Source organism: Huiozyma naganishii, chromosome 2 (assembly GCF_000348985.1).
Source record: "Huiozyma naganishii CBS 8797 chromosome 2, complete genome".
Taxonomy (NCBI): domain Eukaryota; kingdom Fungi; phylum Ascomycota; class Saccharomycetes; order Saccharomycetales; family Saccharomycetaceae; genus Huiozyma; species Huiozyma naganishii.
In genome coordinates, this window is record NC_035923.1 from 1,174,993 (window position 1) to 1,200,928 (window position 25,936).

At 42.6% G+C, this 25,936-nt stretch overlaps 9 protein-coding genes across 9 annotated transcripts; 3 read left to right on the plus strand and 6 right to left on the minus strand.

The window, feature by feature from the left end:
• Positions 1-67: 67 nt before the first annotated feature.
• NAM2 (leucine--tRNA ligase NAM2) lies at positions 68-2,833 on the minus strand (the record flags this gene model as incomplete). Its single annotated transcript, XM_022606596.1, has 1 exon — positions 68-2,833. One exon carries the CDS (start codon positions 2,831-2,833, stop codon positions 68-70), a length of 2,766 nt encoding a protein of 921 aa, XP_022463276.1.
• A 604-nt stretch (positions 2,834-3,437) lies between these two features.
• SMC6 (DNA repair protein SMC6) lies at positions 3,438-6,791 on the plus strand (the record flags this gene model as incomplete). The annotated part of the gene is made up of 1 exon (XM_022606598.1): positions 3,438-6,791. The coding sequence occupies one exon, from the start codon at positions 3,438-3,440 to the stop codon at positions 6,789-6,791; it is 3,354 nt and encodes a 1,117-aa protein (XP_022463277.1).
• Positions 6,792-8,249: 1,458 nt separating this feature from the next.
• Positions 8,250-12,254, minus strand: IKI3 (Elongator subunit IKI3; the record flags this gene model as incomplete). Its single annotated transcript, XM_022606599.1, has 1 exon — positions 8,250-12,254. The coding sequence occupies one exon, from the start codon at positions 12,252-12,254 to the stop codon at positions 8,250-8,252; it is 4,005 nt and encodes a 1,334-aa protein (XP_022463278.1).
• A 257-nt stretch (positions 12,255-12,511) lies between these two features.
• On the minus strand, positions 12,512-12,886 carry SWC7 (Swc7p; the record flags this gene model as incomplete). The annotated part of the gene is made up of 1 exon (XM_022606600.1): positions 12,512-12,886. One exon carries the CDS (start codon positions 12,884-12,886, stop codon positions 12,512-12,514), a length of 375 nt encoding a protein of 124 aa, XP_022463279.1.
• A 240-nt stretch (positions 12,887-13,126) lies between these two features.
• On the plus strand, positions 13,127-15,917 carry VAC14 (Vac14p; the record flags this gene model as incomplete). Its single annotated transcript, XM_022606601.1, has 2 exons — positions 13,127-13,130; positions 13,264-15,917. The coding sequence occupies 2 exons, from the start codon at positions 13,127-13,129 to the stop codon at positions 15,915-15,917; spliced, it is 2,658 nt and encodes an 885-aa protein (XP_022463280.1).
• Positions 15,918-16,866: 949 nt separating this feature from the next.
• On the minus strand, positions 16,867-18,159 carry REH1 (Reh1p; the record flags this gene model as incomplete). The annotated part of the gene is made up of 1 exon (XM_022606602.1): positions 16,867-18,159. The coding sequence occupies one exon, from the start codon at positions 18,157-18,159 to the stop codon at positions 16,867-16,869; it is 1,293 nt and encodes a 430-aa protein (XP_022463281.1).
• A 308-nt stretch (positions 18,160-18,467) lies between these two features.
• TSR1 (small subunit rRNA maturation protein TSR1) lies at positions 18,468-20,840 on the minus strand (the record flags this gene model as incomplete). The annotated part of the gene is made up of 1 exon (XM_022606603.1): positions 18,468-20,840. One exon carries the CDS (start codon positions 20,838-20,840, stop codon positions 18,468-18,470), a length of 2,373 nt encoding a protein of 790 aa, XP_022463282.1.
• Positions 20,841-21,728: 888 nt separating this feature from the next.
• KNAG0B06070 (40S ribosomal protein uS14) lies at positions 21,729-21,899 on the plus strand (the record flags this gene model as incomplete). Its single annotated transcript, XM_022606604.1, has 1 exon — positions 21,729-21,899. The coding sequence occupies one exon, from the start codon at positions 21,729-21,731 to the stop codon at positions 21,897-21,899; it is 171 nt and encodes a 56-aa protein (XP_022463283.1).
• An 873-nt stretch (positions 21,900-22,772) lies between these two features.
• Positions 22,773-25,763, minus strand: STE23 (metalloendopeptidase; the record flags this gene model as incomplete). The annotated part of the gene is made up of 1 exon (XM_022606605.1): positions 22,773-25,763. The coding sequence occupies one exon, from the start codon at positions 25,761-25,763 to the stop codon at positions 22,773-22,775; it is 2,991 nt and encodes a 996-aa protein (XP_022463284.1).
• Positions 25,764-25,936: the final 173 nt, after the last annotated feature.

A 25,936-nucleotide genomic window follows, 5' to 3' on the forward strand; every position in this document is an offset into this window, starting at 1 on the left:
ATAATAATAGAATATTATTTACAAGCGACTTAATTTAAATGCCTAATGGGAAGCCTATGGTGCACGCTTAATCACATTTAATCACATTGTTGCGGTTAATTTCTCTTTCCTGAGCAGTAGGTTTTTTGAGTTGTTCTTCCGATTTCCTTTTCTTGAACACAAAACTGATAATGTTGAACTTCAAGACCATCTTGTCGTAATTTCTGTTTCTCAGATATTTATTGCCCTCTTTGTCATTGTAGACAGTCTCATAGACTTGTTCTCTTCCTTTTTTGAACAAATCCTTTTCTGCCACAAACCAAAATTTAGCTCTACCATTCACAACGACTTGGTATCTTTTGAACTTCCACTCAGTTATTGGTTCTCTAATGGGCCACGCATAATGGTTCCATGAAACTAAGGTTGGTTGATTTTTTTTAATGATTTCGGCAGCCTCCTCACTGATCGACGGCAGGACTGGGTAAAGCATTGAGACAAATTTCGCCAGGTTTTTCATGAGTATTTCTTTGCGAATGTTATTACGCATCAGAGCGTTGTCAAATAATGTGGTAATCTTCATGTAATCTGAAATAACAGTGTTCAAAGATAAGGTCATTTCGAACGAGTTGGTAATCTGTTTAATCGCCCTCTGCATAGCGTTATGGAATTCAACCTCACCTTCTTCCAAATCTTCAGGGGTTGTATAGTCAGGATAGAATTTCGTATCATACTCGGATATTGTGTTAACGGCTCTAAAGATTCTTTGTGTCCACCGCTCGATACCGACAATTTTAGTCTCGTCCCACTTTAAGACATCATCGATCGGACTTTGAAACAAAATATGGGCTCTTGTAGCGTCAGGTCCATGCGCCTCAATACAAGAATCGGGGTCGGCGCCATTGTATTTCGACTTCGACATTTTTTCGTATGAAATATGCGGCGGCTGTCCAGTGCTCTTTATCTTGGGCACAGAGCCCTCCCATTCCACCTCTTCTGGTTTTAGAAATCTTCCAGTCTGTCGGTCCACAAACGTCCTCCCATGGACCATACCTTGAGTGATTAGACGAGCAAATGGTTCATAAAGTCTACGTTTATCTGACCACATTCCAATTGATCCCATAAACTTGCTAACAAATCTTGAATACAGCAAATGCAAAATGGCATGTTCTACGCCCCCAATGTACAGATTAACTGGCATGCCGTTCTGTGCTTTTTCGGGTGCGAATGGAAGTACTTCATTTTCAGGATCGAGGTATCTGAAATAGTACCACGAGCTATCCATGAATGTATCCATCGTGTCCGTTTCTCTTTTAGCGCCATGGCCACAAGATGGACATTTCACGTTTACAAATTCTGGGATGTGTTCTAGTGGGTTGCCTCCCTTTGTGGAGAGTGAATCTATCTCCGGTAAACGCACAGGAAGATCTTTCTCAGGGACAGGGACAGTGCCACAATGGTCACAGTGGATTATAGGGATTGGCGTCCCCCAATACCTTTGTCTACTGATCAGCCAATCCCGCAGTCTGTATTTAGTAACGCGTTTTCCGATCTTCTGTTCCTTCAACATTTTGATAACGTCATTTCTAGCCTCGTCAATCCTTTTACCAGCAAAAATTCCTGTTTCCTCCGTCATGACACCTAATGGCAACGTGTAAGGTGTAGGGTTCAGTATAGAGGGATCCATATCTGGGAGGTCCTGTACTTCTGACTTGATACACTTTAGAATCGGTTTTCCCTGTGACATGTTTTCCTGCCAAAATATAAAATCTCTGAAATCGTGGCCTGGACATCCCATTACTGCAGCGCCTTTGGGGTCGTTAGGTGAGGAGTTCCCATATGACCCAATGACGTACGGTGCTATAAATACTGGCAGTTCGCCTTTCGTGAGCGGATTTTTTATTGTGATCCCGTCGATCAACATCCCATCTTTAGTATCCTTGGATAGTCTTGGAATATCGTTAACAAACTGCTTCAAGGCACTATTTTGAGACGCATATTTTTGTACTATTGGGTGATTCACTGATAATGCTATGTATTGAACGGCAAATATGGTCTCTGCTCTTGTTGTGAAGACAGATATTTCAGGGAACTCTGGGTCGCTCGTTCCAAAAGATATTTCTGCACCGGTGGACTTACCGATCCAATTCTCTTGCATGGTTTTCACCTTTTGAGGCCAGTGGCTCAACTTTTTCAAATCGTCCCGCAGAGTGTCCCTATACTGTGTGATTCCTAGAAACCACTGTTTCAGCATTCTCTTTTCCACAACGGCACCGGACCTCCAGGATCGGCCCATCTCGTCGACTTGTTCGTTTGCTAAAACAGTCTTATCCACCGGGTCCCAATTAATCTCGGCCTCCTTCTGGTATGCAAGTCCCTTTTCGTACATCTTCAAAAAGATCCACTGCGTAAATTTGTAGTATTCCGGGCTGCAAGTCTTAATTTCTCTATCCCATGAGAAATTGGCAAGCATGTTGTCCATCTGCGCCTTCATTTTCCCAATGTTGGAGTCGGTCCACACATGCGGGTTTACTTTCCTCTCGATGGCGGCATTTTCAGCAGGCAGTCCGAAGGCATCCCACCCCATCGGATGGATCACTTTGTGACCTCTCATTTGGTAAAATCTGTTCAAACAGTCGCTGATCACGTACACCCTCAAATGACCCATGTGTAATGTCCCCGACGGGTAGGGGAACATCGACAAGATGTACATCTCCTCGGGCTGTCCCTTAACCAGCTTGGTATTCGTAACAGGAATGGGTACCCCCTTCAAAGTGATGGGTCTCCATTTTTCCGCAAGGGCAATCAACCTTGCCGAAAGAGCGTTAAGCTTCTGCTTACCAGCAACTGAGCTCATTGCTCACTGGAACAAAAAAAGGGAAAAACGCGGAAAGATCAGCGTAAACGGTGAGCTGTTAGAGATCCCGCAACACCGTCTAGTTTTCCCTACGAACCCCCGCCAACGAGAGAAGCCTCAATTTTGTTCAATTTTTGCAACTTTCCAGTTCTCAACGGAGTCCTTGATTCGAAGGTCATCGCTAGTTGTAGTGAGTGCATGTTGTTGCACCAGTGATGCGGGTGTGTATGTGTATGTGTGTGTGCGTCGATTAGTACAGTCAATGACGTGACTTACTCTCCATCTCGTGCTCGAACAGTCTGGCTAAAGGGTTGCTTGCACGGCTGAAGCATAAGAATGTGGTAATAGCGAGTGGGTCAAGATACCCAAGTATTGCATCTTGTGGTTGTAACCACACGAGATACGATGCCCGAGGAGTCCAATTGAGCAGGTGGGGGACCTTCCTCGCCGTGTAAAACTTGGAATCCCATACGTCACGTGCTCACGCATAGTTAAAAAGATTCACAACAACGCGAAGTTACAGCGGTCAATGGCGTCCGATGATATTGTTCCTTCCAAAGAGGTACCGCGGTTGTGCATCGGTTATCGAGGATTCTGGCCGTTGATGAGTTCGGTGGCTGCAGTAGAGGTTACCTCTGCACGTGGAGGGACAGATTCTCAGAAGAGATCGTATGAGGGCGCTGATGAGGAGTTGCTTGGGTTTGCCGCACGTGAAACGCAGGATTCGCGTGGGCACGCGCGAAAGAAGAGAAGGAGGACGTACAATGCGATGACGCAATACAGTCAGACAGATACCTCTATCGGTGGTCTCCCGACTCATATTGTACAGAGTTTCCCCGCTGGGTACATCAAGAAAGTTGTTCTTAAGAACTTTATGTGCCATGAACATTTCGAGATGGATCTGGGGCCGAAGTTGAATTTCATAGTCGGTAACAACGGAAGTGGTAAGAGTGCCATTCTAACAGCTATTACAGTAGGGCTTGGTGCCAAGGCGGCGGAGACCAATCGGGGGAACTCTTTGAAAGATTTGATCAAGGAAGGCTGCCATAGGGCTAAGATTGCCATCACTCTAGAGAATGAGTCGTATGGTGCGTATCAACCAGACGTTTTTGGCTCAGAGATTATAATAGAAAGGACCATCAAAAGGGATGGGACGGCTACTTTTTCTCTAAGGACAGAGACGCGTAACGTTATCAGCACGAAAAGGAAGGATGTTCTTACGATAGTGGACTACTTCTCCGTTCCAATAAGTAATCCGATGTGTTTCCTTTCCCAGGACGCTGCTAGGTCATTCTTGACCGCGAGCACCCCGCACGACAAGTATCTCCACTTCATGAAGGGTACTTTACTTCAAGAGATTAACGATAACCTCGACCGCGCTAAATTGATCTGCGAGACTTCGCAGAATAATATGGTGCTGCATTACTCAAACTTGAAGACTTTGAAACACGACTACGAGGACTCGAAAAGGCTGGTTAAAGAATTGAATCAGACCTCCAACTTAACGGAAAGGAAACTGCTGTTACAGGGCAAATCGTTGTGGTTGGATATCGAGCATAACGAGAAATCTGTCTCTACATTGCAAGAGAAGATTGATGAAGTGAAGGGGAAAATTAGAGAGGTTGATGGGAAAATTGAGGGTAAACATCAGAAAATCGAAAGGTTCAAAACTGACGCCGAACAGGTAACAAGCACAATTGAAGCCAAATTGGAGGAGATTACCGAAATTGAATCAAAACATCAGGAAGTAAGGGAGAAACTGAGAGTGGTAAGAAACAAATTTGAAATTGAAAAATCTAACGAAAAGCAAGCACAAGAAAGTATCAAGAAATGTGAGGAAAACATTAGGAATTTGGATGTCTCGATCAAAAGACTGGAGGACGAACTACAGAGAGAAATGGGTGGTGATAAAGAACAAATGAGGCAAGAGCTGAACGAATTGGAGGCGAAGCAGGAACAACTTCTCTCAAAAAGCAGGGATATACTTCCCGCCCTTGAGACTCTCGAGAGTAACGATAAAGCCCTTGAAAACGAGCGAGCATCAGCAATTTCTGAAGTTCAGCGCATAATAACAGAACGTACCGCAGAATTACAGAATATCTCCAAAGGTATGGATAGTTTCTTGAGCAACTTTGACCCAAATATCGAAATGTTGCTAAAGACAATTAACCATAATAAACATAGATTCCGGGAATTACCAATCGGGCCGCTTGGTAACTACATTTCTGTTAAGGACGAATTCAAAGAGTGGCTGCGTCCCATTCAAAGATATTTGTCATCTTCACTATCCTCCTTCGTCGTGACAAACGCGGCAGACAATAAATTACTTCGCCAAATCATTAAACAGTGTAGGCTAAGGACAAATATTCCAATTGTCACTTATAAGTTCAGCAACTTCAACTTCGAAAACGGTAAGCCACAGGGTCCCCACACCACTGTACTGGATGTATTGTCTTTTAAAGATCCCAAAATTTCAAGACTGCTTGTAGATCTGAACAAGATTGAAAAGGTTGTATTAATAAAAAACAAAGATGAAGCAAGAAACTATTTGAGGTCTGGTCCCAGAAATGTAACTATGGCGTTGGCCTTGAGAGATGAAAATAGTGGGTTTCAATTGGTTGGAGGTTACCGGTTAGATACTGTTTCATATCAAATGAAGCTAAGACTTAAAGCTGGTTCCTCAGGCGACGGCAACGCTTCTTACATAAAAGAGCTAATTCATCAAGAAGAACATAGACTGTCACAGGTAAGGAATAACTTCGAAGAGAAAATCAAGGGACTTCAAACAGATTTAAGAAAAATGCACATGAAGCACAGAGATGTTAACAACGAATTGAAGCTTGTAAAGCAGAAAATAAGGGGGTTGAGGATTAATCTTGATAAAGAAGTAGACACAGGTGTTTTGACCTCGAAAAAGGACGAGAGGGAAAATCAATTGAGAGCAATCGAAAGTTACAAGCTTGGGATAAAAGAGTTGGAAAAGACCATAGCATCGCTAGCAGATGATGCACAGCCACTAAAAAATTTATACGATGAGGGCAAAAGATCTCTCATGAAGGCAAAGGATGAATTATCAGAATTCAAAGAGAGAGCAAGCAAGCGTGAGTCGAAAATTGAAAAGCTCACCGACGAAATCAAATACTACGAGGGAAAAAAGCTGGACATGCTAGAGACAATTACCGGGATTGAGCAGAATATAACTTCGCTAAGTGATGGATTGAAAAAACAAGTGGAAAGCGCAAAAAGATTTTGTACTTTGGAGCAATCCAACTCTGAAGAGCTGCCAAACGATCAGGAGGAAATCAAAAAAGAGCTAGACAGAATATCAAAATCAATACAGCGGGTGGAGAATCAAATTGGGTTTTCACAGGACAAGGTTTTGGAACTATACGACAAAAGTAGATCCAAATACAAGGAGGGCCAGAATAAGTACCTGGCTGTCCATCAGGCTTTGGAACTGCTACAAGAATCCATAGAAAAACGTTGGCAAAATTTCCACCATTTAAGACACGTAACTTGTCTAGAAGCAGATCTTGACTTCAGATCCTCGATCAGGGTTAGAGGTTTTGCAGGGAATCTTGTATTTGTCGAAGATACCAAAAGCTTGGAAATACATATAGTGACGGCAAATGATGAAGAGGCAAGAGATGTGGATACTCTGTCTGGTGGAGAAAAGTCATTTTCTCAAATGGCACTTCTGCTAGCTACATGGAAGCCGATGCGTTCACGGATTATCGCCCTAGATGAATTTGATGTTTTCATGGATCAGGTGAACAGGAAGATAGGTACCGCGTTGATTGTTAAGAAACTAAAAAATGAAAGTAGGACTCAGACGATTATTATTACCCCTCAAGATATTGGTAAGATTACAGAAATTGATAGTACTGGGGTGAAAATCCACAAAATGAAGGATCCACAAAGACAAAATAATTCCAATAATACGGATGGAAGACAGTAATAAGCTGCTAGGTTTTAGCTGTTCGCCGTTGTGTTTTCTTTTTGATAGACGTAGGAGATGTTGTGGTGATACTTTGAACTCTATTTGTAAAAATTACGTATGTAGCCACTTTAACATTCTTCTCTTAAGGAGATGTAAAGCTGTTGAAAAGCTATTTATATGTTTATTCATTTATAAACTCTCTACTACCATTTCCCTTGTCTAAACAAAGAAATCATACTTGTAGTTATTTCTTATAATGTATAGTTCTTTAAAAAATATTTTGAAGTTTTGAAAAGAGTTTACATTAATTTTTAGGTTATCCACGACTAAAAAACATTCCAATTCTTTCAAATGAGTAAACACATAAAAATAATAAGTATCGTACAAGTGATATTCTAAGTTGTACCTGCTGAATATAGAAAATGACTATTATAGGGGTGATAAGATATCATCATAGGCATAAACAGAACATGAAACGATAATGTTGAATAGGGTCTTGTTCGCCGTGGCTATTCATTGTAGTAAAGTAAAGAGATGTTTTAGCTCAGGTATGACTTCTGCTATATACTTAATATATAAGTATATGGTTCGATGATCTCTTCTATATTGTCACAGATAGAAGGATCAATTCATTCGATGTAGTTAGGCTTTATATACGTGAGAATTTGCTCAGAATCAATGGTGTGGCTTTTCACTTTCTCACTGTGGTGAATACTTCCACACTTGTGGCATCGTTATTTGTCTCGTTAACATTTGTGTCTTTTATCAAGTGTGTGTCCATATTCGTTTTCTATATCCAGCAGATAATGATACGTGACAACTATGAAACGTATAACACTAATGCCACGAGGAAGTTAATATGTTACACTGTGAAATATACTTATTACTCTAAGAATATCTGGGAAATTCTCACATATATAAAGACTAGTTATATCTATAGTATTGGTCTCTATCTTTCTGAACATACAGAAGAGACCATCGAACCTTATACTTATATAGTATAACTAAGAAGTCAACTTTATTTAAGTCATCTCTTAATCTCTACAAAAAAAGGGATAGTCACGGCGAAAAAGACGATATCCAACAGTACCTTCCTGGGTCACTCCAAAATATAGCATTTACGTATTATCTTATCGTTTGTTCTGGCCATTCGGTTCTTCCCGACAGCGAAATTCATTCAAAGGAGTTAACAACTGGATCTGAGGTGATCAAGTGAGAAAGTATTCGTCCAACTGTACACCAACGTGAGTTAATCGCATTACGTTACAGAGCTAACCTCGTAACCACATTCGTTCTTTTGAAAAAAAATAACCATTGATTTTCTAAATATCGTAGCAGAGTATTTTAGACGCTAAATAAATAAGATTCGAAATGTTGATTTGCACTCCGTTTTCAACATGTAATAAGGATTACCAAGTTAACCACCCATCCCTATATATAACAAGGATGGATAGTCCTATAGAAATATGGTGCTGATCAAAAGTCAATAACCTTATTCTTAGGGAAATCCTCAATTACTGGGACGGGGATTTCTGGGACATGATATACCTCGCCATTTTCATCAACCCTTTCCCTATCCTTTTCACTAATGGAATATATTTCTTCCACGTTTGTTTTGAGCAGTTCAACAATCTCCACATAATTCTTCTGTATCTGATAGGCTTGTTCTCTCATATCACGTCTACACAAGCCGTCGATCAACCTCAAAGCATCAGTACGTGTTTGAACCAGCCTGTCTATCAATCTCCCAATTGACTGGACTAAGTACTCTTCTTCATAAATAGTACCCTTCTTACCCCGTGCACGTTTACGTTCTTCACGACGTTTATTTTTTGCTGTACGCCTGGAAGCACCAGTTTTAGCAGTCCCGCCAGTCTTCCCTGTGTATCTAGTGAAAAAGGATTCTTTAGTGGAGGTTTCGGAAGGTGCGATCGACACATCATCAGCTTGCTCAGTTTCTAGACCGTAAAACGAATAAGGATCTTCATCCTTCTTTGTGCGTAGATCTCTCAACCGTCTCAGTTGGGAATTGATTTGACCCTTACAATCCGCCAAAAGTTCAGCAACGGTACCAAACCCTTCGCCTAACCCTTGGTCAACAACAGTGGGGATAAGTTCTGGACGTTTCCCGATATTAGCCACCAAACAAGCTGCATCGTAGCGATATGCCTTACAATACAACTCCATGGCCGATTTTAAATCTTTTTTGAATTCCAGCTGAACTTCAGCAGCATCGACATATCGATGCTCAAATGATAGCGACGTAACTAATTCGTCAGCCAGAGTATTGACTTCATTAGGGTATCTTTGGACAGCAATAGACATCGCTTCGCGCCACTTCATCCCCAGGACATACATACCCATCGCCTCCTTGAATTGTCCCAACATTTCGTATATGATACCGGCTTCATTATATTCTTGCTTTGATGACAAATGCTTGGCAAACAGTCTATAAACCGCATTCTGTTTCGCAGAGTCATTACGATACAATTTCAGTCCATCCTTGTATAATTCATGGGTTTCAACGTAATTAATAAACTCGTCAGATACTTCCTCTCTGTCCTTCTCTAACTCAGTTAGGTGAGTTAAAGCTTTGTCGTAGTTTTTTAGATAATCGTCAATGGTGAACTTACGGCGCAAAAGCTCGCTGTCTTGTAAGGATTGAAGGAAAGGAAGGTATTCACGTGGGTCCATTTGGGATTTTTGAGCAACCAATAGAGCTATTTTGACATCATACGATGACAGTGCAACTTTATAAACCAGGTTGACATCCTGCAAGAAGCACAGATAGGTTATACATGCATCCTTATCCGAGATGTCTTCAAGCGAGCTGATCAAAAGCACAGCTGCCTCTAGTTTCTGAGGACGTTGAGATGCATATGCGGTGATTATAGACTGCATGTATTTTTTCTGATAATCTTCCCTTGATAATAAAATTTCCAAGATTGCATCACAGATTTTGTTGACTTTAGTAGTTACCGAATCATGGAACTTTTTCTTAATGTATTCTTGCATCTCAGTTAAAGGAGGAGCCTCCTTTTCAAAACTACCCGTATTAGCAAGCGATAGAGTATCCTTATACTTGGTTTTCGTAACATCATCATCTGCTAGACAAGAAATAAACAGATTCAAATAATCGACGCTGTGGATTTCTTCGATAAAATGCTCCAGGTTACTCATGAATAGTTCAGGGGCGTAATCGTGCAATATGTCCAAACTTATTCTATGTGTTCTGCAGAGAACAAATGCCGATCTGTAGTGTTTTTCCAAAATATTTTTACGAACCTCAGTTAGAACCATGATTCGAGGATGGATAGTTTCTAAATTACCACGTGGAGCCTGCAGAACCACAGAGGCCTGTGACGGAATGACTGATACCAACACGGACCCTCTCTCAATAGCACGGACTCTTTCATCTTCGACGTTAGCTTCAACAACCGGCAAGTGTTCAAATGCATTCATATTCAAATGGACAAATTGCAAATAATGCTGAGCTGTCGTAAATAATAATAATTCAGAGGTAATCTCCAGGGAGGTTACTGCCGATGTTAGTTTTGTCTCGTTCGCAAAAAGCTTACCGTTGGCTGTGATCCCAAAGGCGACAAGTGTAGAACTATCAGAACTCCATTGTTTGTCTAAGTCCTCCGCATTGGCCGAAGTGTGGATACGCTTAACCCTGAAGTCGCGAACCAATTCGGGGAAGCGAGTGATTTGATTTGCCTGACCCTCTGCATCTAATTGGACAACAGTACCATCGCTCGTTTGATAGGCTAAATGATTGTAATCAAATGTGGATTTTAGGAGCACAACTTTACCATAAGTTTCTACCACGATAGTAACCGCTGGCTGATAAATATCTTGAATATCAATCAAAACGACTCGTGAGAGGCTTTCTGAGTCTAGAAGAATACCAATAGTTGTATCATTGATGAATGCAATTTGACGTAAAGTGTCAGCTTCGCTGGCAAAGTCAGACTTTGGCAAAATTGTCTCAACTTTAGGATGTCCTCCGTTTTTCAAGTCACTAAAGCTTTTTACTGTTGCAATGACCAGCTCATTGTTGGTGATGGCGGCAAAAATTTCATTGGATAAGCCCGTAGAGACATCAATCACGTTATCAGGTGCCTCGAAGTATCTAAAATAGACAGGAGGAGGCACGTGTGCTATGGCCAACGGTGTAATATTGACGGTGCACCCATCAATCACAAGCGATGTACCGTTATCAAAGGGTTCCAAAGTCGGACCTTGAGCCGTTTTATAGGCAAAATCGACAACGTTGATGCACCCGTCATTACCATACATCAGAGTAAATTCTTTCTCTGGATGCCATTTGGCGTACTGAATGTTATGGGAATAGATATTCTGTTTCAAGTACCAATGGTAGTTCTTAGTGGTCCACAGCTGAATGAAATTTTTCAAAACTATAGTTAGAATCTCTGAAGAATTGTTCCAGCATACGCTTTTGATCTCTTCATCTATTGGTAGTCTTGTGTCGAACTCGTAGTGCCTCAAACCGTTTCTTTCAAAAAAAATCAAATCCAGCGAGTTATCCTCGCCTGCGGTGGTCTTTCTTTGAATCGATGCAATCTGGGAGCCTTGAGGCTTCCAACCTAAATGCTGTTCCATACCGGTGACCGGTTCTGATGCGCTATCCAATTGTCCCTCTCGGTTAAAAACCCTTATAGCCCTCCGATTAATGAACTTACCTTCTTCGTCCTGGTCTGGAAGACTCTCTATTGTAGAGATGGCGAAGTATTCACAGTCACCTCTCCATGAGATGTTTATCTCCCTTGTATCCATCGAGGTAACGTCACCTGTATCGACCATGTATGGCATTGTCGGATCTCTTAGTTCGCTACCGACGAGACCTGATGCCTTCAGACTGGCTAGAGCGTCTCTCTCCATCGCACGTGTACCTTTACCTCTAAATTGGGTTTCCTTTTTCCCCCATCCGACAGTGACGTGCTTAGATTTCTTCAAATCATCCACATTCAAGTGGTATTCAGAGACAGGCTCAAACAGTTTGTTTAGCAAAACAACGTTGCGGTCTGAGGTGACCAAAGCCAGAGTCTCCTCATCGTATGACCATTCGGCAGCTTCAATGCCGTTATCGATGGTCCCTACTATTTCTACCACTGTTTGTGTTGCGTCAAAGTTAACCCCGTCATAAACTGCCAGGATGATATCACCTTGCTCAAACACAAATACCAACTGATTCGTATCAGCAAAATGCATAAATGTTACTAACTTATCGTCAAAGGTCTCTAAAGTAAACGATGCCAGCACGTTCAGCTGCCCGTTCTTCATAAACTGCTGGACCTCTAATTGTCCAACAGACAAAGCGCCAAGAACACATGTAACACTATCCGTCAATGTGTCGAACGAACTGTCCAACAACTGGAATTCGATCTCATCAGCAGGATCATTGAAAGTGGGGCGCGGGCTCAGTTTCCCCCGATTCAGAGTAACAAGATTTCTCATCGCTCAGATGGTTATGGACAAAATTTGGAAGAAAAACTTCGCAGCAATTAGCTTCTAAATATAATGCCTTCAATCCAAGCCTTGAACAAACCACGATGCGAGCTATGGGACAGTCTTTATCGCAACATCCATCGCATTTTTAATTCAATGCTTCTCACACTCTCTTTTTATTTTGAAAAATTTTCCCCATGAGTTTAACTCTCTGTGTAGTAGTGCGCACCCCTCACGTGGAACAGGTTCAGCTCACTTTTGAAGGGTCACTGCAGCAGTTGTACCAGCTCTTGCTTCAATTGTGGCAATAACTGGGTCTCTAATTGTTGAATACGCTTATTGTAGTAACTATTCGCCAGTGTGATCACCGTTATCTGCTGGTCCGATAGTTCTTCCGCTCCCTCCACAAATAGCTGGCCGACCATGGCCCGTAGAGTTCTTAATGTGACATCCTGCAGCTCTGGAGAATACAGTTTCACTAGTTTGTGCGACGTGAATTGCTCTAGAACTTGTGCGTCCACTATGGGCTCTTTTAATAGGGACTTTAATTGCAAAGATTTATCGCGATGCGCCAGGTACTGTTGTCTTTGCAAGAGGATCTGTAACAGAAGCAGGGCGACGTTATGGGGGAAAGTCGACATGCTGGATGTATCTTGTGCAGTATCACCTAATAGAACGTTACAGTGTGCGAAGGGGCTAAAGTTGCCCTTCTATGCAAAGATCCACTCTGTTCGTCACAGTAAGTGCAGTTATTTGATCAAAAAGGAAGATTAAAAAATAAACAACAAACACGTATAAATCGAAGACCAAGAGTGCTTAAAAGACGTGTTCTCCTCCCCCATAACGCTAGACACACACATATATAAACAGTACAGCCGATAATGGGTATGTTATTATTTGAACTAAAAGCTAGGTTGAAAACCACAGACTTATCAGGATGACCCTCTGTTTGTTTTTACTAACCGTACTGCGACACAACACCCAAGGATAAACTGGTTCGTGTCTCTTTTTACAATAGATCGATCAATCATTAAAGGGTTGAACGACAAACTTTATGATAAGAGGAAGGCTACTGCATTGGAGCTGGAAAAATTAGTTAAAAGCTGCGTCATTGAGGGGGATTATGCTAGAATTGATAAGATTATTGATGAGCTATGCCGAGACTACACGTATGCTTTGCACCAACCAATGGCCAGAAATGCAGGGCTTATGGGTCTTGCTGCTACTGCAATTGCACTGGGAACAAACGACGTTGGTAAGTATCTGAGAAACATTTTACCACCTGTACTGGCATGCTTTGGAGATCAGAATGACCAAGTACGGTTCTACGCATGCGAGAGTCTCTACAATATTGCCAAAATTGCCAAGGGTGAGATTCTAATGTATTTTAACGAGGTATTTGACGTTTTGTGCAAAATCAGCGCCGACACAGAGAGTTCTGTACGGGGAGCCGCAGAGTTGCTTGACCGTCTAGTGAAGGATATTGTCGCAGAACGGGCTGCTAATTACGTAAGCATCGTTAACAGCGATCCATCTAAGGTACCGCCTGCAGTAAAAGCAGACCCGCTGAGCGGGGATGTTTACCAAGAAACTTATGAACAAGACAATAGCTTGGCTTTTTCACTACCGAAATTTATTCCACTCTTAACGGAAAGGATATATGCCATTAACCCTGATACACGAGTGTTTCTTGTCAACTGGATCAAAGTACTACTAAACACACCGGGCATAGAATTGATCTCCTTTCTGCCATCGTTTCTCGGAGGTCTATTTACCTTTTTAGGTGATTCCCATAAAGATGTAAGAGTGGTAACCAGGTCGCTGATGGACTCCCTTTTACACGAGGTTAACAGAATTGCTCACCTGCAATTGGATATAAAGAAAAGACAACTAGAGAAACTGAAGGAAACGGATACAACACCACAACCAGCATCAGCAAAGAAGGTTGACGGTAGTTTAATAGCGGAGAAAAAGAAGTCTTTACTTAATGCACTCAGTGACCTATCCAAAACTGAAAAGGATTCTTCCACTTTTGGCACGGATGGGACCACTCGCGATCAAACGAAAAGCGAAGATAGCCGATTTATCGACAATGAGATGAAGATTGCAATACAGGAGCATAATCTCATTTCGGAGCCAGAAGTTCAAGAATTAGAATCGAGTAGGAACGGCGAGGAGTACATTCCCGACCAAGACATACATTTGAATTTTCCAGATATAATTAGTATTCTGATCAACAATCTAGCATCGTCTGAACCGGAAATCCAACTTTTATCGTTACACTGGATCAATTCGATCTTGACGATTGCCCCAAACGACTTTATCCCGTTTTTTTCCAAAATTCTGTCGTTACTGCTCAAACTTTTATGCGGTCCAAATGTTACAATAACGGAGGTTGCACATGTCATCAATGAGAAGTTGCTACTTCTATGCGATAACTATGATCATTTGAAGAATAAAAACCTTTTGAATTACGGATCAATTGTTAATAGCTTAACGTTTCAGTTTTTTGATAGCAAAGTGGATGCCCGATTGGCTTGCTTGGATTGGCTCTCGTTGATATATCGGAAGGCTCCTGATGAAATCTTAGAGCACAACGACTCAATGTTCTTGACCCTGCTGAAATCTTTGTCTGAAAATGATCCAAGACTAGTAGAGAAGGCTCTGGTTTTACTTCAAGGCTTGTGTTCGGAATCCAACGACAATTATCTAAAGAAATTTTTGGAAGATTTTATTACTCTACTAAAAAGAGATCCAAAGTTGATGAAATCTAGGGCGAATTATATCATGAGAAAAATATGCGCGAGTCTCTCTTCTGAAAGAGTATTCAAAGTACTGTCACCAATTCTCAATACAAAGGATGATCCAGTATTTACTAGGATGCTCATTCAAATATTGAGTACCAATCTAGTGACTGCCCCTGAGATGCGCTCTTTGAGAACAAAGTTGAGATGCGACAATGACCCAGCCTTTTTCAACCTACTGTTCAAGAGCTGGTGCTGTAACCCAGTATCTGTGATATCTTTGGGACTTATTTCGGAGAATTACGAATTGGTTTATTCCGTACTAACGGCATTTGCCAATCATGAACTTAAATTGAACGACCTGATACAACTGGATGTCTTAGTTCAGTTATTTGAATCTCAGGTATTTACGAGAATGAGACTCCAACTTTTGGAAGCACGCAAATATCCATACTTGTACAAATGCCTGTACGGAATTTTGATGATACTGCCGCAATCGAAGGCATTCGATGTTTTGAGCCGAAGATTAACGAGTTGCAACGTATGGGCGCCGCAAATGTCTAACCCGCGCGAATTTATCAAACAAAGAAACGATTCTGGATACACCACTGACTCAGAGAGCTCTCAAAGGTTAGTAGGCCAGAATAAATACCGATACGAAGAACTACTGAACTATTTTAACAAAGTTGTCAGCGAAGAACATCAGAGTATGGATAGTACCTCATCCAATGACATAGCATCTATCGAGATCGATAATTATTTGGAAATACCCGATAACAAAAGCTTTCGTTCGGTTAATCCATTACAGTCAACTGCGACAGATCCAGTGATTACCGAAATTTCCACGCCAAATCACTCTTTTGGCGAACCATCGGATACAAGTTCTGTTATATATAAAAATGAAAACACGAGCCTTGCTACCAAATGAAAGGGCTAATTACATTGCATATCGATTATTAGTTGAAGGAAAGGAATAGGACTGTGGATGTGCGTTAAACACAATACTGCTTTTGTCAATCCCAAGATTTTTGATGTTGTGCAGGCCTTTGAAATAGCTTGTTTGAGTGTTTTTTCAAGCATGTTCCTTGATGTGCAATGCAAAATGGGTTCTACTTAATTTCATTAGCGTTAACGCATTTGCTCTGAGTGTGGGATAGTTGAATATGTGAATATTCATAGAGGGGATATATACGTGTAGTAGTCATCTATATACCGTCGTATCAACGGATGTGTTTAATCATCAAACCCTGGGATTCTCATCAAAAAATATTGCTTATCAAGCCTTTTTTGTAGTCGTCAGGCTTAAATTCCCAACTGGATACAGCCGTTATCTACGATAACAACAAGAGCTCAAAAAGAAGTTCCAATCCATTAACAAAGACCGTGTTTTCCTAAAACATTGGCATTGGCCAGACTTACTACAATTCCAAAGCACCACGGTTTATTCCTCAATGACAGACTTCAAGATGTACTTCCTGGACCCAATACGGATAATCACATTGGCAACTCAACAATGGACAGAATTAATAGCAGACGTACATATTCGAAAAATGACACTTCGTCATGGTTTTATGTATCGTAAAAATTTCCTCTGAGTCCAATTCATCAAAAAAACCTCTGCTTATGGTTCCACCAACTTTCGAAAAATGTGCCCAACAGTTCACAAAAGGCTTGAAAAAAAAAGAGTAACCCGAAGTCGCCAAAAGGTTATATATGGAACCTAGTAGCAAAAAAATTGACGACATACCAAATAAATCGCACGCTTCCACCGTTTCCAAAAAAAAAGCAAAGTTATAAAACTTCTTTGGCGTCGGAGCCCCCTCCAAAAAAAAAAATGCGGTTGACATACTGTAATCCAATTAGCCCATCATTTTAGATCACTGCAGAAGCTCGTCCCTGTAGTGTGTCTGAAAGTTCGCCCTTCTGGTCTCTTTTCTTGAACGATCATCCAAAATCCTCTTTTCTAATTGTTGCATCTTTTTCAAACCCTTCTTGTATTGCTTCTCCGTAACACCACTTACCAATCTCCTATCAGAAGCAGTCACTGTCCTTCTGCTTTCACTATCCTCTGAAGGCGAGGGCAAATTTTGTCTGTAATATCTTTGTCCAGCTCTGTGGCCTAATCTTGTGCCACTTGGCAACGTCATTTCCATCCCAGTCGATTCATCAACTGTAACAGTGGTATAGTTAGAGTTTATGTCGTATTCACCAGCATCATTTTCCTCCGGTTCAACTGGCTCGTCAAAATGGATCTTTTTGTCCGATTTGCGCTTGACAGTTTCATCTTCCCCCTCAACTTCATCGATGGAGCTGAAATCGTAAAATGCAGCAAAAAGCGTCCTCTCTTCTTTTGTTTCGTAAGGCATCCGACAATGACGTTTAGAATTCATATGTGCTCTGATGCTTTCCAAGCTTAAACCATGAAAGTTGCAACAGAGGCATTCCAGGTCAATGACTATTTTATTGATCAAAAAGTTCAGCAGCCCAGGCAAATTTATCAAGTACGACCGTTCAGGTATGTAGAGTCCATGTAAATGGAACATGTGCTTCACGTTTCTTTCGACCTCTTTATTCTCAACACCACAGTATATGCATCTTGTATGGCTGACAACAGCAATGTCAGCTGCACCATCTTTATCCCCCTCGGGAAGTAAGATGTTATCGACCTCATCCTCATCATTGTGGTCAGTCGCAAAACCAGATTCACTGGTAGTGAAGCTGTACTCTGAAATAGTGTCCTCACCAAAGTCTGTGTTAGTGGCAAGTTCACTTTCCAAAGTCAAATGAGACAGTTCTGAGTCAACAGACTCCGCATTCGAGGCAACTTTTCTCATCCGGTGGTGGTGAGATTTTGCACGTTGATACTCGCTCATATCCTCATGATCCAAATTCTTCAGAATGGTTTTATGGTGCTTCTTCTTTGCTGAACCACGGTTTTCATGAGGGGCTGGCAAGATAGAAAACCCGAACTCATCCACTTGGTTCCTACCTTGTTCCCTCTGTGATATCTGCAATTTCTCTGCGAACTCATCCGCCAAAACTGGTGGAAGTTCCGCAATTCTCCTCTTCAAATTGTACCTGTGCCATTCGGTCTTCATGTGATACCTTTGCAGGTCACTGGTGGCAAACTGGCTTGCACAGCTGTTGCATGTAAATATAGCACTACTCATCTTCGACGTAAGTTGGACTGGCGGCTGATCCTGTATCGCTGGGTCAACACTTAACTCTCTTAACGACAGAGGCTTAGAAAAATTTTGGACCCCTCTAATATAAGAAAAAGTAAGTATTCTCCATAGAAAGGGTCTGACACAATTGAACGTTTCTAATTTATGATTGATGTTTGTTTCGGATGTTAGTTCAATGTACATAATGTTACTAGTCTCGTATACCTGCAGTATATATATATATATATTTGCCAAGCAGGATTTGACTGTTGTAGGAGCGACTGCGTAGCGCAGGGAAAGATATTCTTGTTTCTTTATGCTTGTCCAAACCATGGTTCGGAAGCTCTTGGCCACATACGTTTGTACAGGGACATTGCAACAACGTCCTGCGCAGATAGCTTGGTATCGAAGTTGGCCTTGAAATACCCGTGTGTACCCAAACTTTCCTTGATGAACCCGGATCTACCAGATTTCGTGAACAATGGGATCGATTTGAACCATTCGACGTCCTCTGGGTTGAAGAACATGTAACGAACAGTGATCACGTTTTTGTGGAATCTGAATGGATGGCCCGTCAAGATTGCTCTCTTGGCCAATATTCTTGTATGGTCGGCATTCATGAAACTACCGTGGCCGATCAGTTCTATACCCGTTTTCTCAGTCGCGGATGGCTTGAAGAATATGGCTGGTGATTGCGTGAAATCCACTGGTGCTATGCACGTTGCCACGGACTGTACGTCAGGGTGCAAGAATCTCTCGTACTTGTGGACGTTGTTGGGGGTATTTGTATCTGCTGAGAATAGTGGATTGATGACGTATCTTCTCACACCGTATTGAACCATGATTGGCTCCTGAGATGGAACTGGATTTTTGTATTCCTCCCATCTTTGCAATGTGAAGTTTACTAATGCGTTTTTGTGTTCGTGTGGTAGTAACCCGTACAGGGCAAATATGTGCTCCTGAGGTGCTAAAATTTGTGGTAGAAGCCTCTTGGGGAATTTCAGGTAAACCTTAACATAGTCACCGGCAATTACTTGTGCCTCTCTGCTGACCTCCTTCAAAAGACTGTTCCTTGTGTTTTTATAACTACCGAACCGCAACAAACGCCTCCATTCCTCTGGACAATTGGGGTCCACTTCGTCGATGTCCCACATACAATTGTACAAATTTTTCAAACCCCTGTACATTTTCAACCTCTCGATCGCCGATTCAGATGGGTTTAATTCGATCTCGTCCGGGAACTCACGATCCTCGTCCTCCAATGCTCTGTATTCCTGAAGTTGACGTTCCTCCTCCTCCGGGGAGAGATCGACATACATCTCATCTTGCTCCTCGCCGTCCTCCTCGTCCATACCTGAATCCATGGGGTCTGTGGAGATCGGTAGTCCTTCATCGATTTCCATCTCGGCGGTCTCCTCATCGGACATTTCTTCAAACTCTTCATCATCGTTTGGTGTTATCACATCGTCTATGTACCACTTCGCCTGGTAGTCAGAGGTACCCTTGGGGACCTTGAAAGCCCTTTCAGCCTCCAATTGTCTGGGCAAATACCCGTGGTCATCGAATCTTGCAGCATTCAAATCTTTGTAGTGGAAATCGTGGTCGACCCCATCCTCGTACAAATCAACGTCGATATCCCCAGGTGCGAATTCTTCCAAAGTATCTCTGTTTGCATCTGATTCAAAATAGTTTTGTTCTGTGAGATCGAATAAGTCTTCATCTTTGCCCCTTTTCTTGTTTGCCATTGCTTTACCTTGCGCAGATGCCTTCATTCTTTCCATCTTTGAGATTTGGAAGTCACCCAAGTTTGGAATATGAACTAGTCTATTCGAGTTCAAACCGACACCACGAACAATACCCTCGACCATCAATTCGCAAAACTCTTCATCAACATCTGCATAATCAACAGTGTCTGCCACCAAATACCCTCTACTGTCTCTCCAATTCACTGGCCTTGGGATCCTTTGACACAGAGTTCTCAGCACGTTCATAGAGTCGGATGGCTTCTCCAAGTTATACACACGGCCCTCATTGGGGAAAAAATGCTTGAAGTAACTCTCTAAAGATTGTTTGACGTCTAACTGGAACTTCTCCTTTGGGTGAACTTTCGACAAGTTGGATACTACCCCTACGTAGGATGAGATACCTTGTAATTCCAGCGCACGGATAATCTGTTCCCCATACTCAGGGTCCACCTCTGAGGTCCCACTCAGCACAAACACCACGTTATCGGCCACTTTGGATGCATCTAAAACTTCTAGGAAATTAGTCATGTCAGGCACAACCACTTTCAAGTTAGACTTGAATTGCTTGACATGGCAGTTTCTTACACATGGTCCCGTAATCTCTTCAAATTTGAAGTCCACAGCAGCGGAAAACAAATGCTGGACCGCGTGGTTAACGTCCACGTCCACGGTCAATGGGATCACCGTACAAATCTTGGGTGCCCCATGGGGCCCATCAAACAGTTTCCTCTCCAGCATGCTCGCAATAATTTTCTGTTGCCTCAATTGCTTCGATTTGTTCCTCCTCTGCAGCTTTGATTCACCCTTCAGCGCCTTGTTACCAGCAATATCCTTCTCTACTTTGCCCTTATACATTCTTTTCAGCGAGCCCTTCGAGGCGTGCTTTGACTTGTACGTTTTGTGACCATTCTTGAAGGACGATCTATGATGATGTCCGGCCATTTTGTTTTTGACAAAGTGTGGAGAAACTGTCTATGCAAGGATCAACACCTAAACCTGAAAGTCAACTGAGAGAAAGCTGCCACATCATCTGCAATGAGGTAGAGCTCATCGGATCTTCCCATGTCAATTTTCACTTCCGCATAAAATTTTCGTCTCGAAAAAGCCAAAAATGTCCCTACACATTGCACCCAAACACCATTTAAACACCCAGACATTGAATTTTAGTTTTTTATGTTTTGGTAAAAAATGCAATTAAAGTGCGGCTGAGACCGTCAGTGTAGACGGAGACGGATATGGAGGGAGACTGGTGGTACGGTTCCTGCTGGAGATACGCTCTGTCTAGGCTCAGAACCTGCCTAGAGTGCTGCTCCCCCCGTCCGCTCAGCCTGGGGTCCTCCTGCTGAGAGGCCGGAACATGGGGGAACAGCTGGTTGTGCCGCTTTGGAAAATATCAAGGCATAGTATAGAGAGTGCTGAGGTTAGCGATATATTGGTAGTAGTGTATTAAGATAAGCAAACACAAAAGAGAGTATACAAATAAGTATGTGTGAATCTGTTGAAGAGGTGGGTTGATGAGGAATGGTTATAGAAAATCCAAAAGAGAGGAGAAAGTACGGCAAAGGGGACTGATAAATCTGCAGGAATGAATTCAAGAAGATGACGGTGGAACTTTTATCCAGCTGGAACGATTTATGATGAAACTACGCAGAATGCCAATACTCTTTTTCTCCAAGCTCATTTGTATCTCATCAAATTGGGTGCAATCCCGACCAGCCATAATGACATAGTTACTAACCAATTCAATTTCTCGATTATTATTTACAGGGGAAAAGGCTTCGCCCTGTCTCTGTGATGTAACCTTAACCCAAAAATACAAAGCAGTTCAATATGGCTCACGAAAACGTTTGGTTCTCCCACCCAAGAAGATTCGGTAAAGGTTCCCGCCAATGTCGTGTCTGCTCCTCCCACATCGGTTTGGTCAGAAAGTACGACTTGAACATCTGTCGTCAATGTTTCAGAGAGAAGGCTAACGACATTGGTTTCCACAAGTACCGTTAAGATACACAAGGAACAAGGTCAGGAAAACAGACAAACAAACCAACAATGCTGTCATGGAGACTGGTGCTGACCGCCGCTCTATAGCGGTTTAGTCTCATCAACCTCCGCTATCTTTTATTTTTCCCCTTATACGTATCTTAACCCAACTGCAAAGGTAACAAGTGCCTGCGCAATCAGCTTCCCAATAATAAATAAAGAAGATGATAAAGAGAGGGTATCCAATTATATTATGTAAAGTAGGTATTATCTCAAAATAAAACTACCCATATCTATAGACCCTGCCCCTAACGCGCATAGTCGCTAACTTCAAACACCTCTCGAAGATGGTCAATGACCTAACCGTCTTAGAAGGGTCACCCGGCTTACAACTTTCTCTGTCGCAATTTTTTTCAAATCGCTCTATATAAGAGGACCATCTTTCTGGAGGTCAAGGAATAGTTAGTGCTGTCAGTTTCCTCTTTTATTCCAGTTTTAAAGAAACCGAATCAATTATGTACCGGAAACATGCCACAGTTGGCTGAACCTGTCACCAAACAGAAGCTAATTGCCAGTCCTTCAACTTAGATTGAAGTACTAGTTTCCCAGATCAAGATATTTTAAGAAATTTGTTCTCTACGCAGAGACTTATTTCTGGGCAGGATAGGAAGTCCGTTGTCTGTGCGTCCCTAGGGATTGATAGACTTGGGATGTCGAAGATAGTCCACATTTTTTTTCTTACTTCTTAAACCTTGTAGCACTATGTGTATGTCACTTGAATCTTATTTAAAAGTTACTCCCAACTATACAAGATACAGAGTTCAACGACTATTTTGGAAACACAGGGTCGTACACACTGCATATATAGATACACACGGACACACATCGGTGACTTTTCTATGGCTCGTAGACTGCGAATTCCTTTAGTGGTTGACGGACTGGAGCGACGTATAACTTCGATTTGAACTCCCCAACGTCCGTGATCAGTTGACCAGTGGGGTACACCTCTGTATCTAGTTTCGACTCGTCCAGCGATTTGTTATCCGTGACTTGCGACTGCAAATGGATCACCAGTTTTGTCGCCTTGTCGCCAACTATGAAGGACTTGTAGAATTCAAGCATTTCCTCCTTTGTCAACTTTTCAACAAGGGCTGCCTTCTTTTGATGATGCGTGAAATTGTAATCCCCCAGGTAGACCGCGGCAGTATACCTAGTACTCTCCTCCTGCATGTTCTTGTATTTTTGCAACAAGCTCTTACACAGAGCGTTCTTATGCTTGGAAAAGTCCTCCTCGGACATCGCATTCAAAAGTTCACCGAATTTCTGGTAGAAAGTATCGATTCTGAACTCCAAGTATGGGGTAGTGTGTTCCGACTGTATCAGAATTCTCATGTTCGCAGTACCGTGGTTGTTCAAAGAGGAACTGAAGACAACGTACCCCAGTTGCTCTTTCGTTCTCAAAGTATCGAAACAGGGTTCATGGATCATTTGAGCAAATAGTCCGCTCTTCGCGGACAATTTTTCATCGTACACGTCCAACTGTGTGACATATTGGATACAAGAGTTCACGTTTTTGGCATCCTTCAGTTTGGTCTCATACCTGTACGTTTCACCACGTGGAATCAAATAGGATCTCATCCTGCTATTTTTTGTTTGCAATCTTGTCACATCGCTTGGTTGCAATATCTTAACCAAGGATGCAATTTCCATCGCTTCCTCGTACTTAAGGTTACCGTGGATCAACGCTTCAAAATACAACTCCTCGAAGATGGTTGGGATGAAGTTGATCAACTCTTCGTAGGTGATTTTTTCCATCACGTCCAGTTTTTCTTCAACGGACCAGGACCGCTCATTAATCAAGTAGTTGTAAACTGTGGAGATCTGCGAGTATGGAACCTCGTACATCAGATTCTTCAAATGCTGGACAGACTTATCCTTGAAGATCTTGAACTGTGGCTGCTCCAACTTGAAAGATTTGATTCCCTCCAAGAGCCGTGTCAGCAAGATAATCAGTTTGTCATTGAACCCGTAGAGCGTGAGATCTAAACCTTGGTTAGTCTTAACAAAGGAGGCGCGCAGGTTCGCACAGTTGGCATTGTATTGCAGATCTTTCAAAGAGTCATTGATCAATTGCACATACAGTGTCGATAACATGCTATTCAAAGCACTTGCGTGCGTATGTGGTAGTTTGAAAGTCAAGTAGATGTATCCCCTTGGCTGCCAGAACCTGTCATCCTTTTTGAACCACACTTTACCGGTTTCGTTTTCACTGATCAACAGTGGTTCCTCTAGAGGCACAATCTCATCAGCGGAACTACCCTCTGGTTTGTCCACTTTGAAGTTATTCGCGATGAACTCATTTGGGTGTGGTAGATGCAAATGCGAATTCAAGAGCGGAGTACTGATCTTGGCTAACAGATCTGGGGAGTATTTTTCCACCTCGTACTCTGTCCCGTACCATTTCTCTCTCTTTGAAGTTTTCAGATCTTTACCAATGAGAGTGATACGTGAGTTCTCTGGTTTCAAGTCTCGGCAGTATTGGGCGACGAGTTCAGGCTCGTACTTCGTCAAGAGTCCGTTGCTGAGGATTCTGTTCACTGGGATGTACTCTTTCTCTAGCGCCTTGGCTAAAGTCGAGACTGTGTTCGAGGGGCTACCCTTTTGCTCAAACTTGAAGTTAGCCTGTGCGATCTCTTGCAATTCGTGGAACACCCAGTTCTGCGGTAGACAGTTTTGTAGCATTTTGATGTATTGGAACACGTTGTGGACGACCTCCTCGTAGTGTGCAAGTCCATCGTCGGTGAGATCAATATCGACTGAGAAGAACGCGTTCCCTTTGGACACTGTGTGGCCTCCAGCGGACAACTCGTTCGCCCAGCCCTTTGTCTTCAAGTACGCCAAAAGCGAGCCTGTCCCCTCGTGTCCAATCAAATGCGATAGAATATGTGGTGGTTTGGATTCCCAGTGCTCATCGACATCTGGGACAACGAAGGACACCTCCACTTTTTTCAACTCCTTGACTGGGTGGACCTTGATGATCTCTTGAAGGTGGTCTGCATCCAGGATGCGGGTATTGTACTCAGGCAGGGCACGGTCCAGTGTCTTCACATCTTGGAACAGCTCCTCGACCCACTTGGTCATCGTATCGAGGTCTTCCCTACCGAGTATACACAATTTCATGAGGTTGGCCGAGTACGATTTGTTGTAGAACTTGAGCAACTCATCCCTGATGTCCAACCCAAGTTCTTTGGGTGTTGTGCCGAGGGTCTCGAGGTTCCCCGTCGAGAATTTATGATAGGGATGCCCGCCGTTTGTCAACGATTTGTCCAACTGGTAGAGCCTCCAAAGATCATTTTGCAAGTTCTTCTTATTCTCGCTGTCCACTGCATTGATCTCTTTGTCCGTGGACTCCTTGTTGAACAGTGGCCCAGTGAAGAACCCAGAGAACCTATCCAGCGCGCCATACAAGTGTTCGTAATTGACTTGGAAGTAGTAATTCGTGTTTTGAGCGCCCGTGTACGCATTCGAGGACCCGCCGTGTTTACTCAGGTAGCTTGAGTACTCATTCTCGTTGGGGAACTTGCTGGACCCCATGAACAGCAGATGTTCGCAGAAGTGTGCGAGCCCTGGGAGTTCCTCTGGGTCCTCGAACGCGCCGATGTTGACGTCGAGCGCGGCAGCGGCCTTGTCAGTGGTCGGATCCGAGATGAGCAGCGCCTTCAAATTGTTGGGCAGTTGCACGTACCGGTAGGACCTGTCGTCCAAGTCTGGTTGCAAGAACGTGTCTTGCAGGATCTTTGCTGACATTTTGGTGAATTGGGAAGAGGGTCTTGTGACTGTTGACTGAAGTATTCTCTGTTTGCAAGCGGAAAACAGGGCAATGCTCATCAAAAGAACCCCAATTGAGCGCAACAAGCAGTACACTGTGGCGTGATAAGCAAATCCAACCACCCAATAGCACGGCTTCTAAAGTTCAGAAACACGCGTCTGATTTAAAGTTGATTATTATTATGTAATTGAATATATATATATATACAGTTGTACGTAGTAGGAGGATGGGT